The sequence below is a fragment of the Pteropus vampyrus genome, unplaced genomic scaffold (genome assembly GCF_000151845.1).
Source record: "Pteropus vampyrus isolate Shadow unplaced genomic scaffold, Pvam_2.0 Scaffold22, whole genome shotgun sequence".
NCBI classification, from domain to species: domain Eukaryota; kingdom Metazoa; phylum Chordata; class Mammalia; order Chiroptera; family Pteropodidae; genus Pteropus; species Pteropus vampyrus.
The window spans coordinates 8,813,135-8,832,324 of NW_011888803.1; the positions used below are offsets into that span (position 1 = coordinate 8,813,135).

Genomic DNA, 19,190 nt, shown 5'->3' on the forward strand with positions numbered 1-19,190 from the left:
TTAAAATCAAATCATGATTTTTTTAAAGGATCATTTATATATGCCTGCCACCTTGGATTTAGATGCCCTTTCTATTTAGTTCTTTAAAAAAAGATAGGAAAAGATATCTACTTTACAAAAAAGTTGCAAAAAATAAAATTTAAGCTTGCAAAAGGTGGTCACAGTGTATAATTACAATATTTCTAATCAAATAATGTATGACAGTCACAGTTTTAATTTTTATAAACCATAATCCGTTGTCAATATTAACTTCATCTTACAACAACAAACTAGATATAGAGGATTCCTCACAGTTTTCCCTCTCTCCAAGCCCCACCCCAAACTATGCCAAAGTAAGAAGAGAACAAGCAAGTTATTTTTAAAAATAAAACTGAACTTCGCAATTTTAAGTTCTCTTAACTTTTAAGAAAAAAAAAATGTTTATTTTTTATGTTTTTTTTTTCTTTCGTGGAAGTGTTAAATCTTAAAGTACTACCATAAATTATAATGTTAATAAATCAAAAACACTGTTACACTTGGGATTTAAGCAACTTTCCCAATCCAGTAGTATCAAAAGAAAACACTTGAGATTTTAATTAATTTTTAGAGAGAAAAAAATTAAAAAAAAATTCCTCTTTAACTATCTAAAGCAAGCAGCTATAAGGGAAGCCAATCTCCTTCCTGACTCACTCTCACTACCAACTTCCTCCCATTTTCCACTGTAGCCTCTGGAGCATGTCTGATTATAAACAAGGTCTCCTGCACCCCAAATCTCTTTAATCTCTACATCTGCCTGAAAGAAAACTAGACCCCTCACACAAAAAACTGCATCACTTGTGGCCCTCAAGAGTTAGTTATTCATTCTCCAAGGCTCTCTATAATTTCCCTACCTTTCTTAGGCAAATGCCCTCGCCTCACTTAAAGCTCACTATTCCTCCTTCTATATACCCTTCCAACAAACATGTACTAATGCCTGCTATATAGCAGGCTTCAGAACTATATACACTTATAGAGGTTAAAATGCACTGAGACATGAGACAAATACACACACACACACACACATACAAATTGCTAATTATGAAAGAAAAGAATAAAAAGGTATATGAGAATGATTTAGTCAGGTCAAGAGTAGGGGAAAGAACATTTTAAGATAAAAGGAAGGAAGGAACTTGGTTTTCAAGGAAATCAAGTGCAAGTGGGCATGGGGGTGGGGAGGGGAGTGGTATGAGAGGGTGAGGAGGTGGGCAGAGTCTTGAGGGTCATGTGAAGGACTTTGAATTTTATTCTAAATACAACAAAAAAATCGATAGTTTTAAAACCTCATTCCTATCACAGTCATCTACTTATCTGCTCACATTTAATTTTCTTCAGCTCTACCCCAATTCCTTCCAAATCCTAGACAGCTTGAACATCCAAAACTTTACAGTTCCTCAACATCCAGGACTCCAGTGGCATCATCTCCACCTCAAGCAAACTTCCCTTTACTTTTTCCTTGTTCCAAACTACTCCACCTTTGAAAATCAATTTTAATATTTCATTCTTAGACAATACCCCTCATCGATCCTATTCTTCTACTTCCTACACCTATCATGGTTGTCCTCCAACCATTAAAAATTTTCATCTGATTAGAAAAAATTGGAAGTAATACAATTTCATTAGAATAAATAAAAATGTATTACTATTTCTTCCATCCCGACCAAGGCATTTAGGCTTCTTGACACCCATCTCCATGCTCATACCAGCATATGAGAATTTATATACACAAAGAAAGAGATGCTTGTTTTGATTATAAAAAGTGAATCATGCCAAATACATAATTATGTGACTTTTCTTCACCTAAAAATAAAAACCATGGACAAATCTCAAGCCAGCAGATATAGATTGAATTCCTTCTTTAAACTGCTATAACATACTTATTGACACCAGAATATCTCAAAGCAGGCTCTTCAGTGAAGTGCTTCTAATTTTTATAGTTGGAAAAGAACTGATGCTTGTGACTGAAAATGTCTAGAAGAATGGTTTCTCATAGCACTTCAGCAGAGAGTAACAGGTCTCAGGCCCATGAGAACTAAAGCCATCATCATGCATTTTACCATTTGGTTTGCTACTGCCCAAGAAATATGCAAGGCAGGCTGCTGGCAGATATTGAAGGGACCACAATCATGAGTAGGCAAGGAAAATTAAAACTCACTTATGGGGCTTGGAAAGAAAAGATGGCTAGCAGAACAGAAACCTGAGATGCCTACTGAAGTAGAACCAGTGGAAGAAACAGAAGAGAATTTTAATAAAAATATAATGGAATTATGACACTAAACAAAACAAACCTCAGCACTTTCAGGAACTAAAAAAAAAAAAACACAATTTCTGAATTAGAAATTGCATGTCCAACAGAAAAAAAGAATGACTACCCTGAGAACCACATTAGTGGTCAGAAAAATCAGGTGGAAGAAATATCTCACAAGAAACCCAGTGACAGACACCCTGAGGAAAAAGTCAAGTTGGAGGTCAGACCCAGGAGACAAAATGAGGAAGAGGAAAGAACATGTGGAGAGGCAATATCACATAAATAATGGAAGAAAATTTTCAGAATTTAAGGAAGGGATGAGGCCCTGAATATTGAAGACAGGAAGAAAATCCTGCCAGACTGTTAGTACTGTGAGGACAAGGGCATTCTGGAACAGTGGGAAGCTGAAAGCTGGGACAATTTTAGGGACATCAGGGCACTGACTCTGGACCTCCCTGAGTTTGGTTCACACTCCAGAAGATCCCAGTGTCATGTGCTTAATGCTCCATGTGGAAACATTAAGCAAGAGATTGTGAAAGTTCTTCTAGGGTGTGGCAAACTTCCTTTGTTGTCCTGTGACACTAGCACCTGAACATCATCCTTAGGGACTGCACAGTAGTCTTTCCTTCCATAGTCCATCTAAAACATTGCAGGTACCAACTTTTAAATGCCATATACAGAAATTACTTTGATAAAAATTAAAAATATAAAAGAGAATGCATTCAAAGATGAGATAAATGCATGATTGTTAAATTTAAAAAAAAATTTATTTATGAAATGTATATGAAGGTAGCATGGTCATAGTTAAAATCAGAGATTCTAGATGCGTGTCATTTACTAGCTGTGTGACCTTGTGCAAGTTACTTAGCCTTTCTGTGTTTTGGTTTCCTTAAAAGCAAATGGAATAAATAGCACCTAGTTCATCAGACATAAAGATTCAAAAAGTTAATACATACGACATACTCAGAACTTTGATACACAATAAGTACTCAATAAATAATAGCAATGCAGCTGCTGGGCTGCTGCTCTTCTACTGCTTACAGTAGGAAAGCAGCACTGTACACAGAGCTTCGATTTTGGAATCAGAAGACTTGAGTTCAAATGCCAATTTTAAAACAAGTTTTATACCACAGCCACAGTAGTTAATCCCTCTATGCTTACATTTTTTTCATATCTACAACAGGAATATGAATATCTTCCTCTGTCAACATTCAGCCATCTATCCACAAACATCAACTGAGTATCTCCTTTATACCAAATATTGTTAGTAGCTGAAATAGAAATATGAATAAGGTACAGTTCTCCCCTTAAGGAGCTCACAGTCTAGTGAGCAACACTCAAGAACTTTAATTTCTTTTCACATGAGTATTTCTTAAGGCTCCCTTTGCCTCAGGGATGAAGAAAAAACCACGAACATCAAACATGTGTGCAAGTACCTCAAGTACTATGATTTAAAAAAAAAGAAAAGAAAAAGGCAATGCTAATATAGTTAGCAACTGTTGAACAAAAAATGTGTCTAGTTTCTGAAACTAATATCTTTGCTATTTTAAGAAAAACACTATGAAGCAGTTGGGTCCTGGGGAGTAAGTCCCTGCAGGTGATATAGCTGTGTTAGGAATGAGGGGACCAGAGAAAAGTAGGTCCCCATTTCTGATCAGAGAAGAGGATAAAACATCTTGGGGAGATCGAGCTTTGTTTATAAGCTGGACTGTGTAGTACACAACCTGCCTCTTTGAATGATCTTTTGAGATCTGGGCATCCTCTGACTAAACAGCTCTCAAGCCATTGTCTGAGAGGAATCACTATTACGTGATCCCTTGTCAAGTACATTCACCCCCTTTCAGGACTGTCCTGCTTTAGCATGTAGGGTGGGAGATTATGGGGAACAAGTTCTCCTCTACATATCTCTTCTACATCATTCCCAAAATAAAGGCCTTATCCTAAAGCTTCTTAGTATTAAGAATGCTTATTTTGATTGATTCATGTGAGTTGGTCATGGGAAAGGGTGAGTGTTGTTCCCCTTGAGTCCTTTAGTTAACTCAAAGGCTTTAGAATGTCTAAATTCTAAATTATCAGATAATTGCTAATATAAAATGAAGAACAAAATAGACTATAAATTCAAAGGAGAGACTGAGAGCCTATTCTTCATAAAGAAACACTGTATGCCAACATGTTTTCATCTATTGCCATCAGTTAGCATTTAATAGCTATGACTTAAAATTCAATATTTAAAACCTCACAGATATTATAATGGCATCTTAGCATATACCTGAAATAATATTAAGTAAATTGAGGCATTGGGTATCTTTAGAAAATATGTAATTATATCATTATTAAAAATTAATATGCAGAATATTTCCTTTATTATATTAATATATATGTACATAGCACCACAATGTAAAACAATTACGTGTGTTATTAAAAATCATGTATTTGGCTCATAAATAGCCTAGATTTATTACAAATTCACTTGGATGGTGGGTACAGAAACACAAAGAATGATTCTGGCTTCTTTTATGTGCACATAAAAAACATTCTAAAAACCAATATAATATAAATAGAAAATAAACCAGAACTAAGTGAAAATTATCCAGCAAAAAAAGAATACTGATATCTATCTTGTTTTAAAGTTTCAATTGGATAATAAATTATGTTTCAAAATCTTTAAATAAAAACTCTAATTCTACCACCCACAAGTCATAAAGTAGAACAACAGATAGTATATTTATTTTTTACCTAATCACTTTGTAGACTCACAGTAAAAATCTATTGCTTATAGAAAACAAATTCAACAGTTTATCCAAACATTGTTACATAAGAAGTTTTAAGAAATTGTAAATAATTCTTAATACTCTCGTTTTGATTCTCCGACTTTTCAAGACTATGTTGTATTTCTTTCAAACATACTTCCTGATGTTGTGCTTTCTAAATAAAAAAAAAAAGAAATAAAGATAATCATTAATGACATTCATATCAAAGGAGAGTCATAATATAAAATTTATATATGTATACAATGATTGACTACATGATTTTTAGTTTTTCTAAAGGAAAGAATCCTAACATCTGATTTGTTCATTATTAACTCATCTTAGAGCTGACTTTCTTTAAAATCCCAAATAACTAAAGCCCATACATGGCTGATCTTACTATGAAGATATAGTTTGTGGTAATATACATTCACTTAGCCCCAAATTATTACATATTTAACATGATTAACTGAATAAATGAGTTTTATTTAAAACCGTCATAATTACTCTTACATTTAACATGATATATTTAAACACTAGTTTTTACCATTTTCTCTGCCTAAAATCCATATTTTATGCCATAAAAATGACTTTTACTATCTTAAAATTGACACAATTCTAGTTCTGATCATATAAACATTTTATTTTTAGAATCTTTTAAAAAAATAAAAAAGAACTCTTAATAATATAAATGTTCTTTATTTGTGAAAAAAATTTAAAAAATAAAAAATAAAAATCTAATTTGAGAAAAAAATAAAAATAATATTTTAAAATACTTTTTAAAATATTCAGTTGCATATAAATTCCCAAGTACATCTGTTCACTAAAAATACTTTAGACAGGCCGCAAATACCATTTAACTTCCAACTGAAATGTAGGCATCTTGAGAAAAAAATCTTTTATTTCCTTCCTATCAGGTGTTCAATGATACCTGATACCTTCTGAAACTCAGTAATGCCCCTCAGGTGAAGAGAGGTGATATGAAGCAGTGTGCTACAGAATGAATATAATGAATCTTTGTGGAATGTCAGTTTTACTCAACAATTTGGAGGGGAAAATATTAATACAAACACACTTATATTGTTGGGCAGAATGCAAAATGTGCATGGATTTTAGGATAATACACATGACTCCAAAGGTATTTTAGGCCTCAGGAACACTGGCTTGTTTTAAGCTACTGAGGTCACCATTGGATCTGTGCATCCACTCTGCCTCTGACTGGAACACTTGGGCAAAAAATCTCAAGAGGCCTGCTACTATGGGCAGAGCACTGTGGAAGACACCAGGATACAATCAATTATGAGACAGGCTCTCAGGGTGCTTACGATTCAATTGGAGTTCAGGCATGTATACAAAATAAATACTGAACTGTCCTCTGGAAGAGAAAGAATACATAAACTCATTTTCAGCAATGTCTAAATCAATGCTTAGAATTCTAGATTTTTATTACTGTAAAAATCACCAGGTTTAATAAAATATCAAATTTTAAATCTATATATTTTGGCAGCTTTTGCCAAGTACTGGGAACATTATAGCAAAACCCATATCATCTCAGTATACCTATGTTATTTTTTCAGAGGCTTTAATTACACAAAGAACATCACACATATTTACAATATCAGCAACTCTGACAAAAACAAACAAACAAACATACAAACAAAACATTTAGAAATAAGGAAAAGCCTGTGCTAAATTAAAAGCGGAAAACATTTAGTTCTGATTAAACTGCCATGGAGCTTTCAATGGTGATAAAATTAAAATAATATGGCATGCCAAAAATCATTTAACTTTTGAATCTTTCAGGTTTTCAACTTTTAGATATTTGGGGATGAAAAACTAGTTTTCATGGAGTCTCTGGCTCCTGGAAAAAATTAAGCATCATTATTTTCCGTGTTATGGTTAAGTAGAGTTTTCAAGTAATTTAGTCATGACTAGTGCTAGCTTTCATAATATCTCCTGCCAAATGGCTATCTCACGACTATTTAAGAAAAAACATTATAAGACTAATTAAACACAGCCAATTTGGTATTCTCATTTCATGACTGAGTGGACCAAAGCATCCATTTCATATGCAGATATAACAATGCTAAATATTTACTTAATACCAACTTATAACTTTCTAAAATATAATATTCATTATTCGAGACTGGTATCAAAATCTAACTCATAATAATAATTTAAATTGTGTTTATCTTTAAAAAAATGAAAAATTTATACCAGAATGAAAATAAGTAGATTATATCTGTAACTTTCATTAAGCAGCTGTCATGCAAAAGCAATATGTAGGAAAAGGGCCCAATGAGACTGGGGGAAATGGAATAGAAGCCACCAAGGATGAAGACAATAATTCTTTGGCATAATCCTGACATTTTTAATTTTTATGATTTGCTATTTTTAATGTTATCAGTAAAGCAAAAGGCCTGATTCCCCTTACTTTGTACTTTAACTGTTTAAGAAAACTGACATGGAATGTTAAGAATGTTAAGAATGTTAAGAATGTTAAATGCTAATTTATTTTTTTTTAGGAAAATACATTCAGCCATATTAATACTTACATTGTTTATTTTGCAAACGAGTTGATTTTGTTCTTCATTTTTCTTTCTAAGCTCAGTTTCCAGATCTAATATTTTAATTTGTAAAGCCCTCTCTCTAGATGACATTTTCTCTATTTCTTCGGAAACCTGTAATTTTTATTAAAAGAATAAAGTAACTAAACGCACTTTCTTTAAAGTATGATTGAAAGCCTTGACATAGTTACACCATATATCTTTTTTCCAAATAGATATTAATTGAATGCTAGACATTTTAATTACAAAATGTTTAAAAATGTTCTATCTTAAAGAAGCACATGTAGTATAAGTATGTATATTTGCCCTTGCAGTACAAGTGTCTGCAAAATTAGCTTGGAGGTGTATGCATCTGCACCGCTCTGTGACTTAACCAGGTGTTTTCCCTAATACTATATTTTTAGAATCTATTGAGACCAATTGCTATGTTTTACAGTATTTATATTCACCATGGTGGCTACAGTGCTAATGGAACATAGAAAGTTGTTATTAAATACTGATTATAGACTTGAATGGAAAGAATTGGGGGCAGGGCAGGTGATATATACACCTCACACATAAAAATGAAATTGATTTTTCACTCATTGACTTCTAAAGTGGTCTGAATTTGAGTTTTCACATTTCTCTAATTGATAATTTTAGTAGAAAGTCTAACTTCGCTATGTTCATCCAAGGATTCAGATATGTGGGAGCCTATTTGCAAGAATGTGAGGTTGGAGCCACCAGAATGAGAGTGGAGGCAGAAACTACTTAAGCACCAAGGAGCTAGTGGGAAGGGCTGTCCTCTAATCTAACTCCTATGGACTCAGTTCTAAGTTATTATAAAGTGATTTACAAACATATCTTGTGCACAAATTCTAAGGGTGACTGTGAAAGAGGGATGCTGGCAGTATTTGAAGCTGTGGGAGAAAGAGCACTCGGAACAAATGTCCATGCCCTTGACCATGTCTTAGTGTGGACAATGGTGACAGTGCAGTGACAGCACTCCTCATGGGGCAGAAACTAGAGATAGCCCCATATTCCATGGCAGCAGGAGGAAAATGAGAGGGCAGACATATCTCTGAGGACTCTGAACACATTTGAGCAGGAATCTGAGAGCACCTATCATTTCCAAAGTTCACTTAGGCTGAAAACAAGATAAAAGCACTTATTTTCCTCCCAAAAGTTGGTGGCATTGACAAATCTGGATTACATTTCTACCATTGGCAGTACATTTTACTACTTAGCTCTTATCCAATGATATGTCTTTTAATATCAATTTAAATTGGTTTCCTGGAGTTAAAAAAAATTAAAAATATATATGACACTTGTGATATGAGAGCCACATTTCAAGGATATTAGATTTTATCTGACTCATGAAATTATCATTAGCAGGCTTGAGAAAGAATATGCATAGCAGAGACTTTAGAAGGAAATACTCAGAATTTGATGTTGGATATATTAAATTTGAGATGCTTCTGTTAAGTGGACATGTCAAGTAAGTAACAGAATATATGAGTTCAGATTTCAGGGGAGAGAGGCTGGGGTAGAGGTATACAGCTGAGAGTCATCTGGTATTAACAATCTCTCTTTAGCATCATTCAGTCCTATGAGAAACACATCATCCCCATCTTACCAACTAAAACACTAAAGTTTTAAGAAGTAACTTGTCTGAGGTCAGAGTATAATATGCCAGAGACAGAATTCAAACCCAGTTCCTGCTGGACTCCAAAGCCTACTTCCTGTCCTTTCAAGATTACACTTTCAAATCATTTGGTAAATTTACCTCTTCTTTGAGATCTTCCTGAATCATTTCTCCTCAACCCCAGGTTCAACTGCTTTGTACCCTCCCTTTATACCTACATGCTGGATAATGTTTATTCACACTCTATCTCCCTACGGAACTATGAATGTCGTGAGAACTGAGGCCAGATCTTACTCATCTTTGCATCTCAAGGACTAGTAGAGACACACAGTGAGATATTTATTAAATGCTAACCAAATGGATTTAACCAGAATTTAATTCTTGCATGCATTTATGTAACAATATTTGCCAAAAGAAAAGGGATCTGAGCTTTATAGCTTACTGGGTCTTGACCAAAACCAAAATGTTCAATAATTTGCACATTTGCTTTGGTTTGATTAAAAAAGCGGTGGGTGGGGGAGAACATTCCTTCAAAGTGTTTTCCATCTCTGCCCTTTACCCTGCCACATCATCATTATCTGGTAAAGTAACTATGGACAGTAATATATTTGTTTAGCTCCAAAAGTCAAAAGTAGGTAAAAAAAAAATAAAAATGTAATTGCTCTCTTCACCCTGTCATCAGGATAAAAACAATAACTGTAAATCTGGCAAAATGAGATATTGTTTGTTTGAAAAGAGGACTCTTTGGTAAACTAATTAAAAAGTTCTAAATAAAGGCCATCTGTACCTTTTGTCTTCCTTCTTCTAAAGCAGCTTCCAGCTGTCTGGCCAATGCTGTATATTCTGCAGACTTCTCTTTCAACTTAAGATTGCTGTGCTTAAGACATTCTTCTTGGTTTTCCAGCTTCTTTTCAAGTTCTTTATTTTCTGCATCCATCTGTTCTAATTTTCTTTTTACAGAAAACATATATTTTAAAATTATAGTATATAGAAAAAAATGTAACACCAATTTTAAGTCGATTTAATACTTACTGTTTAAGGTTTTCACACTTCAATTGAATAAGATAATTTTCTTCCTCCAGAGAAAGTTTTGTCAGAAGATTGTGATTTCCATCAATCTAAAAAAGAAAATATTTTTTCTTGGTTATTTTCTTTATAATCAATTTCCAAAGAAATCTATACTTTATTGTAAGAGCAATCATAAAAATCAAGAAGGTATAAATATTATTATTACTTCTACACAGAGAGACACCAAGAAACATTGCATTGTTAAAATACAAGTTCTTAAATTCCTGATTAAGTTTAAAAAATCTATGCTGTCTCATGGCAACTCATCTACTACAAATTTTTCTGAGAGATGGTAATTAAAAGTTCCTGAAAAATGTTTTGTTGAAAAAGGACATTTATTTTTATTAAGTGCGAAATTTTAAACAGTATTAATATCCTACTGTAGAATATTTGGGGTTACTTTTATAGTTTTTTGTTTCACCTAAATAGTAATTGATAACTGAATATCTGTGAAGTTGTAATTATGAGTAAAAACCATATTTGTGAAAAGCAAATTAGAAATCAAAGGCACACTAGCCCATGCTAAGACAGAATGTTCCTCTCAATTGCTTCAAATACTATATTTAAGTAGTTTCAGAAGCTTTGAAATAGAAAATTTTTTTTCATAATTTCAATTAATAACTTACTTATCTATGTAATTTGACATTTTTCTAGAAAAATCTCTTCTCAAAAATTTAAATTCAGCAAAGTTTTGTTTGTATGTTTTTAAAAATAGGATGTATTTCAACATTAGAATCAAGGCTACAATGAAAGATAGAAAGGGATCATTCCTAAAATAGTTTTACAAATAAGAAAAAAGCTTGCTGCCATCCTTGGACATGCTTCTTGGAAAAAAAAGAGGACTTAATTAAAAAAACATTGACTAAATGCTTACTATGTGGTAGGCATTGAATTAGATGTCTATACAGTAACTAACAAGGCACCCATAATCTGTGGTCCAATGGAGTAAAAAAGCATATATCAAAAAGAACAATTGAAATAATCCAAGTAAACTTGATGTACAATTCTAATTAAAATAAATTCTAATTTTTGTAAGATAAATTACAAATTGTAAGATGTTTACAACAAACATAGCACTGCTCCTTTTCTCTTGTCCGTCTATGTCTAAATATAGATTTGTAAGAGTAAACTAAATTAGCAATTTTGGTTACCAATTTTTTGCTATAAATTATTAAAATAGCTTGGAAAATAATATTACAGTATCTACATAAAACTGATATTTTATCAACTGACAGCTGGGAGAAAAAAAATCAACCCCTGACATGAGTGCCCTCAACTGGTGAAATCATTCCAAAGCATTTCTTTAACACATCTAGCAAAATCAGAATGATGGCTAGACACCTGGCCCTGAAGCTCCCTAATGGTGTGTGCTTGGTCTGCACATTTCCCCTTGTAGTGATGCAGACTCTCCTGACACTCTTGAAGCTTCTGTTCCGCCGCCGTCAAGGAATCGCGGACGCACTCTAACTCCTTCAGATGAGACTCCATCTGGCCTCTCATCTGAGTTGTAGCATTAGGGAAATAAGTGCAAGATCACACATTCAGCATTAATGATTTTACTATCTTAAATACTAGATACACTTATATGTATTTTAGGTATAATGGTTTTAAATAAAATGGTTTAAAATAAACATGAATAAACATTAAGTTAGACTCTACTAAATAAGAACATATAACTCAGAAGTGGTCTGGACGTGAATTAGTTTTCAAAAAGTTTGTTGATAAATGATTATAGTAATATTAGCTTGCAGGGAGAATGTTTAACCTACTTAGGAAAGCAAACTTTTTGAATCTTTTTATTTATATTCAAGCAGAGATATTATTAATAAAGCTGGTATGGACAGTGGTAGTTTTCCACTGTCTAGGCATCAGTCTAAAGTAATTGTCACGTTTTGTCATTTAATCTTATAACTCAGGTATTCCAATTACAGCAACCTTGCTGCACTCATCTTAGTCCAAATTTGTGGGGTTTGCTATACATTATTGCAAGGTAGCTAATAACATTAGTCCATAGTAGTCTATTTGATCATTACTGTTATTATGAAATAAGTCTCTCTAATTTTATCTATATTAATCTCTTTGGTTGCTGCAGTTGCTCACTGTAGCAATTAGTCCTGTGACAAGAAGCAACTCTATGATATGCTTGTACTGTTAATTATGAAAAAATAAGCAGACATACAGCATTTAAGATATTCACAGGGAAGAAAAACAAGAGCTAGCTTCTTTCCCTGACACAGGAAACACCTAGAGCTACTATGCAACATCCGGCATTCTTAGTCACAAAAGATAAAACTAGAAGGAAGCATATCTCTGGGTCCCCAAACACCTTAAGAGCTCATACGAAAACTAGGAGACTTAAAACAGTGGAAAAGTAAAAGGAAGAATTTCATTTAAAAAAATAACTTTTCTGGTTTAATACAAATAAAAAAAACACTGTGACCTTATAGGTATCTGAAAAACACAGGCTCCTGCCCCATCTGCCTTTTGAACACGTTTTTTAAATAGGCTTCTATTTACACCGCTGCTTAGCAAAAGAGGAGACATTTGAATTGGTATGCCTATTGAGAAAAAGAGACCAAGAGACATGAAATGATTTCTTCTCTGATCTGCTAAAAATAGGCGAAAAATAATTTTAAAAAAGTAATAAGTTGTACATTTGATGGGTTATCTTTATCTCTGTTTAACCAGCAAAATGTCTGCTCTGGCTGACCTCTTCTTCGCATTGGTGTCTCACTTGAATGTCTCAGTCCCAAGATATGGAGAAAACCCAGAGACAATCACCTTATTACCCTCAGCTGGAACTGAACAGTAACATCCCATGACACTCCAGCCAAGACTTAGCATCCTACGACTTTCACTGCTTTCTTACCAAACAAGATGAAAAGACTCAAAAAGGGATGCGGTTTCATTTAAAAACTTAAAAATATGCACAAAAACATCATAACTTGCCAACACTGGCTTTCCCTTCATTCTGTTGCAATAGGGTGAAAAAAAGGAAATAATGTTTTTTTTATGATATTATTTTTTTCCAACAAAGCATTTAGCAGAGAATATTTCCTTTGTTTTTTTAGACACAAAAAATTTACTACCAGAAAAATAAGGTGAGATTAAAAATGAGAAAGAGGTATTCAAGTTTGCATACTTATGGTTGATATGACTCAGTGATAACCATTTTTGAGCTACTTAAGTCTGCTTTTGAATAAGGAAAATTAAACATTTATGATGTTTTCCAAAAATTATGGAAAAAGTGAAAAAACATTCATACAAACAAACAGCATTACAAGCCTGGAAGAAACATTATTTCCTCAGAAAACAAACTCCTACAGAGACTGAGAACTGATAATTCCTAGGTCTATTTATAAAGTATGAAACCTAAATAAAATGTTATTTTATTATTTAAAATGTCAAACTTACCTTTTCTAATTTTTTATTTTTGTTTTTTGTTATTTGGTTATTTTCACTTAGCAAATTTTCACATTTTCTTTTCACCATTTCAGCTGCTTCTTGTAACTTTTGTATCTGAAAATAAAATATATTATTAGAGTAACATGTATTATTTTATTATTAGGATCATAATTTGAAATATAAGGCTAACTATTTGAATTTTCAATTTTAAACAAATCATTATTTCTCTAGCAATACTCTCAGTATGTTTACCTTATTCCTTCTTTAAATATTGGAATCACTCAATGCTCTCTTCTAATCCACAAACCTTTTATGATTTACCTGTCTTTTCCCATCAATACTCTAGACTCTTCGTTTGAGTTCTGAATATTAGAGAGATCTTCATTTGCAGGTCAATGTTACTTTAAAAAATCAACTTCTGGTTCAAACTAGCTCCTATACCAATTATTCTACCCTCCAAATCAAAATCTGCTCAAAAAATATCTGACTGAGCCCTTTATACAAGGCACACCACCTAGATACGGTAACTTACCCAAAATATTCTTGTTAAGGGATTAAACCCAAACAACCATTCCCAGATAACACACGCCATTGTCCAACACAGGCTCCATTCTGGCCTTGATGACCACAGTATTCTAACTGGGTGTCTCAACTCCATTTTCCCATCTAACACACCCTGATGCAGCCCTGTCCTAGTTACCAACAGCTTATATCTTTAGTTCATTATTCTTTAATTCAAATGTCCTCTTCCAATAAAATCATACTCTTTATTGACCAGTTATTACCCATCATTCATGGACCTGCATAAATCTCATCTTCTCATGGAGTTTTTCTTAAACACTACATTTCCAAAACATAATCTTTTCTATAAATTATCATTGAATACATGCTCTATTCTATATATATTGTCATATGTTCCTTCCTTGGTCTTTAATGGGAATAAATTTGAATTTTATTTTCTTAATTCATTGAAAAAAAGGGAGTATTGGGCTTTAATGACCTTGGAAGGGAGTTATTATTCTAAATTAATACCATATACAAGATAACAAACAAATATAATCAAGATTAACAAGATTACACATAAGGTTTACATTATGTCTATGCAATTAATTTTAGATCTACTTTTAGAAATATCCAGTGCATACGCAGGCAATGTTTGAATCATGAATCGGCAGAATCATCTTTTTATAAAAATATTTGGGACCTTAAGAAATATTTGAGACTTGTCATATTCGATCACAAAATAATAGCTCCACCTTTCCTCAGTTCTGCTTATTTAGATCATAAACAAATGTAGTGTTTTAAATTGTCTACCAAATTTAACAAACATTAAAATAAATGTAGTGGTCACCTGAGTTTTATACACTTCAATAAGGGTTTTCTGTTGTTTTTCTACTTCTTCCAATTCTAAGAGTTCATTTTCAACTGAAACCACCTCATCCTTCAAAGCAGCAAGTGTAGTCTAGCAAGAAATATATAAATATATGTTATAAATCATTAAAATTCATTTGTACTCCAGTGCTCTAGGGTTATAAAAACATAACTCATTTATCAACAAAGTTAATAAAATAATTATTTTTGATTAAATATAATTATCACATAAAAATTTAGGAATTTCAAAAAGTAAGTAATACTTACAAATAACCTTAAAAGACTAATGCAAGACATATTTTTAAAACTTTTAAAATTTACTCACACAAAAATAATTGTAAGATCGACCATGTTCTTGTATGGGAAGACTCAAAACTGTTGACATGTCAGTTTTTTGGCAAATCAACAAAACTTTAATGTAATTTCAACCAAAAATAGAACAGTTGGGGGAAAGGAGAATATGACAAAATTATTTAAAATTCATATGGAAATATAAATAGAAAAGACTAATAAAATTTTGAAAGGAATACTAAATGGAGAATTTCAGTATTTACTAGATATTAAAATGTATAAAGAACTAAAATTAACATAATAATATAAGAACATAGAGGTTAATGGAATAAAAAAAGAAAAAATTATATTTATTGCAATTATATTGCACTAAAATTATATTTAGTGTATGACAAAGTTTGGATATTTAAATCAATGGGGAAAATATAGATCACCAAATAATGGTAATAAGATAACTGTTTAACTATTAGAAAAATATAGATTACTTGCCTCTACCAAACCCTATGTTTTACATTTATTAAAAATAAAACATAAAGCTATAAAATTTTTCACAGAAAATTTTATTTGATTTTAGGATAGCGAAAGCCCCACTAAGCAGAAATTTTTTTAAAAAAGATAATAAGTACTGTAAAGATCTGAGATTTTACCCTCCAAGTCTATAAGTTAGCCTAGCACGGTTGCATGGATGCTAACAGAAGACACAAGACTCCTAGTTTTGAGACACAGGACTTTATTACTCCCAGCAATAGCCAGATATCAGCATTTGTGTTAACTTTCTAAGCCCCAGTTCCCACAGGCCAGCTGACACCTATACATGTATTGGGATACATTGCAGAAGAGCAATGCTGAGTTTTGGGAACTTGTGTAACAAGCAGTAAACATGACTACCCTTTGGTAGAAGGAAACATCGCTATCTTCCAAGCATTTGAAAGCAAGCATTGCTATCTTCCTATCTTTTTCTATACAAACATCCTTGAAAAGATAGTCTGGCTCTATAGGCAGTCTGTGTCTTTGCTTGCAAGATGTCCAGAAATATGAGATTCCCAATAGAAGCCATAAAAGAAAAAAATACACACACACAAGCACACAACTATACACACACACACACAACTATACACACACGTGTGTGTACATGTATATCTCCAAATGTCATAGGCCCCTCAAAAGATTTAACAGGCAAGCAAAATATGAAAAAGTAACAAATTATGGCAAAAGATTAATACCATTTATATATATAGTTCTTATATATTAATTAGGAAAAAAGACATAAAGAATAATAAGTAGATAATTCAAAAAGGCAGAAATATAAATGATCATTAAATACATGATATATATGTGTTATTTATATGTACACCATGTCAAGATAGACAAAAAGAAGAGATTGATGGACGAAAAACAAGAATAAGAAGTAAAATAATTATATGTGAAAGCAGGATAGGAATGATAAACAGCCTCCTGAGAAAAGGACCTGTGACTTTTTTCTTTTTTTCTAAGAGTGTGACTTTTTGAGGGAAGAGGGTTTTGGTTCTGGTCGAGAAAAGCAATGGTGGGAGAAGCTCTGGCCAGTTAGGGAAAAAAAGCAAGAAGGCCAGTGTGATAGGAAGGGAGAAAACAAAGGGAGAGTGGGAGCAGATGAGGTCAGAGAAGTAATGGGAAGCCAGATGGTGTGATGCCTTGTAAATGTTTACTCTATCGATCAAGGTATCATTTGGAGAGTTTTGAGCAGTGCCATGGGTATATTTTCATAGAAACTACTCTACTGCTACACTGAAGGCTAACTGCAGGGGCAAGAGAAGAGTTAGGAAGTCAGTATAACGACAAGAGACGATGGCTTGAACCAGGATAATGGCAGTGGTGCCGGTGAGAAGTGATCAAATTCTGGGTATAACTGAAGTAGATTCACTGACAGAACAGAAGCAGGTGTGAGAGAAAGGAGTCAAGGATGACCCAAAGTAATAGAAAGGATGATTGCCATTAACAGAGATGAGGAAAACTGTAGGAGAAACTATTTCAGAGGATATAGGAGCTCTATTTTGGACATAACTTTGAAATACCTATTAAATATCTAAGTGGAGATTTGAAGTAGGCAGTAGACTATTGTCTGGAATTCAGGGGCAAGGTCAAATCTAGAGATATAAATTTGAAAGCTTCCGGGATACAGATGATAGTTAAAGGCCTAATGCTAGATGAGATCATCTGTCAAATCTGGAGAGATTTGCTTTAAAATTGCTTAGTACTAGAAAAAGTATATGGGCCCATTTACAGTGGATAATTTGGAAATAAATAACACCAGCATCAAAAATTGGCCTCCCTTTGACCATGTAATTCCACTTCTAGAAATTTACCCTAAGAAAACAGACATGCAAAAAGACTTAAAGAAACTATCCACATTTTTATTTACAATAGCAAAAATCTGGAAGTAGTCCAAAGTTCGGAAAAATATATATATTCTAAGATACTAACTTTAGTTATCTTTGTTGTGAGGTTCAAGGTGATTTTTCAATTTTTCTTTTTGTGCTTTTCTGTTTTTCTAACTTTCTATAATAAATAAATAGAACTTTATAATCCTTCAAATAAACTTTTGTTTTTTTTTAATAGAGGAGGTAATATCAGCTAGCTTCTTTTTCATTTGAAAGTATAAAATCTAAAATTATTCTAAAGTAATTAAAAGTATCAAAAATATAACATCTAGGCAATTTTACATTGAAAATAACATATACCAAATATATCTAGACTTTTTTTCCTTAAACAAAATCCAGAGAATGCATAAAAAACACATTTCTGCATTATTAATAGAATAAGATGCGAACTTTAACTCAATGATTTTATATCTATGTAATTTAAAATTAATTCCATTACCATGTGATTAAAACTAGATTTATAATAAATGAAATATCCTTCTAATCTTTTCTCTCTGAAGGATATCAAGGAAATTAAGAAAATAAACATAATAAAATTGCTTCCTCTTCTCAGATAAAACATTTTAAGCACTCACTCAATAAATATTCACTGAGAGCTAAGTATATGTCACATCACTCTTGGAGTTTATAAGAAAAGATTCATCCTACTTGAGAAGATTTAAGGTGGTGGTGGTGGTGGGGGTGGGGAGTAGTATTTGAGTTAAAATTTAAAGAAAAGGTAGAGTTTAGATACTGAGAAAAATAGAATTCCAAACTGTAAGAGTAATAAAACTATAGAAATAGATACAGGAAAACATGAACGAATTGCAGGAAATAAGTATTCATATTTGGCTAGCGTTCAGGATAACTAGTAGACTACATTTCTTAGTCTCCCTTACAGCTATGTGGGGCCATATACCTAAATAAGTAGAAGAGCTGAGTGGTATGAAACTTTCAGGAAGTCTCCCTAAAGGGAAGGAGATTGGGGGGAAATAAAGGGAGATAATTCATCTTCCCCGCTCCCACCTCTATTTTGTTGCCTCCAACTTAGCTATAATGGCTGGAGCTCCAGCTGTCATTTTAAATCATGAGGATGAGCATCACAACCTAAAAATGGTAGAGCAGATAGCTAAAAAGAGGCTAGGTTATCTGATGCCCTATCAGCTTCGAACTGCCAACTCTGGCCATCTCTTAAATAAAAAGATTCTTTTCTGTCTTCTATTTACTGTCTTCCGAAAATAATAATATGGAACTGAAAATGATGCCATTGTTTTCAGTCAAGTTTTATCTTGACTGAAGAGGTTACATATATCTCTGAGAACTCAAATATCTTTTTTCTCAGAAAATATAAAAGCCTTTTCTCATCTTTTCTCTGGTACACATACAAACCAATCACCCCTTGGATTTAATTAAGTTGGAAAATTCTTTCTGGTTATGAAGCAGCCAAGAACATAC

At 32.7% G+C, this 19,190-nt stretch overlaps 1 protein-coding gene across 4 annotated transcripts in view; it reads right to left on the reverse strand.

The window, feature by feature from the left end:
• Window positions 1-4,597: 4,597 nt before the first annotated feature.
• Window positions 4,598-19,190, reverse strand: part of ODF2L (outer dense fiber of sperm tails 2 like) — a 35,390-nt gene continuing 20,797 nt past the window's right edge. For 3 of the 4 annotated variants that reach the window (XM_023528066.1, XM_011355585.2, XM_023528065.1), the window contains 7 exons: window positions 15,026-15,136; window positions 13,684-13,788; window positions 11,611-11,769; window positions 10,234-10,319; window positions 9,989-10,151; window positions 7,566-7,691; window positions 4,598-5,188 (listed from right to left, as the gene is read on the reverse strand). In XM_023528066.1, the coding sequence (XP_023383834.1) occupies window positions 5,060-5,188; window positions 7,566-7,691; window positions 9,989-10,151; window positions 10,234-10,319; window positions 11,611-11,769; window positions 13,684-13,788; window positions 15,026-15,136 (879 nt within the window). In that variant the 3' untranslated portion in view covers window positions 4,598-5,059. The remainder of the gene's footprint in view (window positions 5,189-7,565; window positions 7,692-9,988; window positions 10,152-10,233; window positions 10,320-11,610; window positions 11,770-13,683; window positions 13,789-15,025; window positions 15,137-19,190) is intronic. The other variant, XM_011355582.2, reaches the window with a different exon arrangement.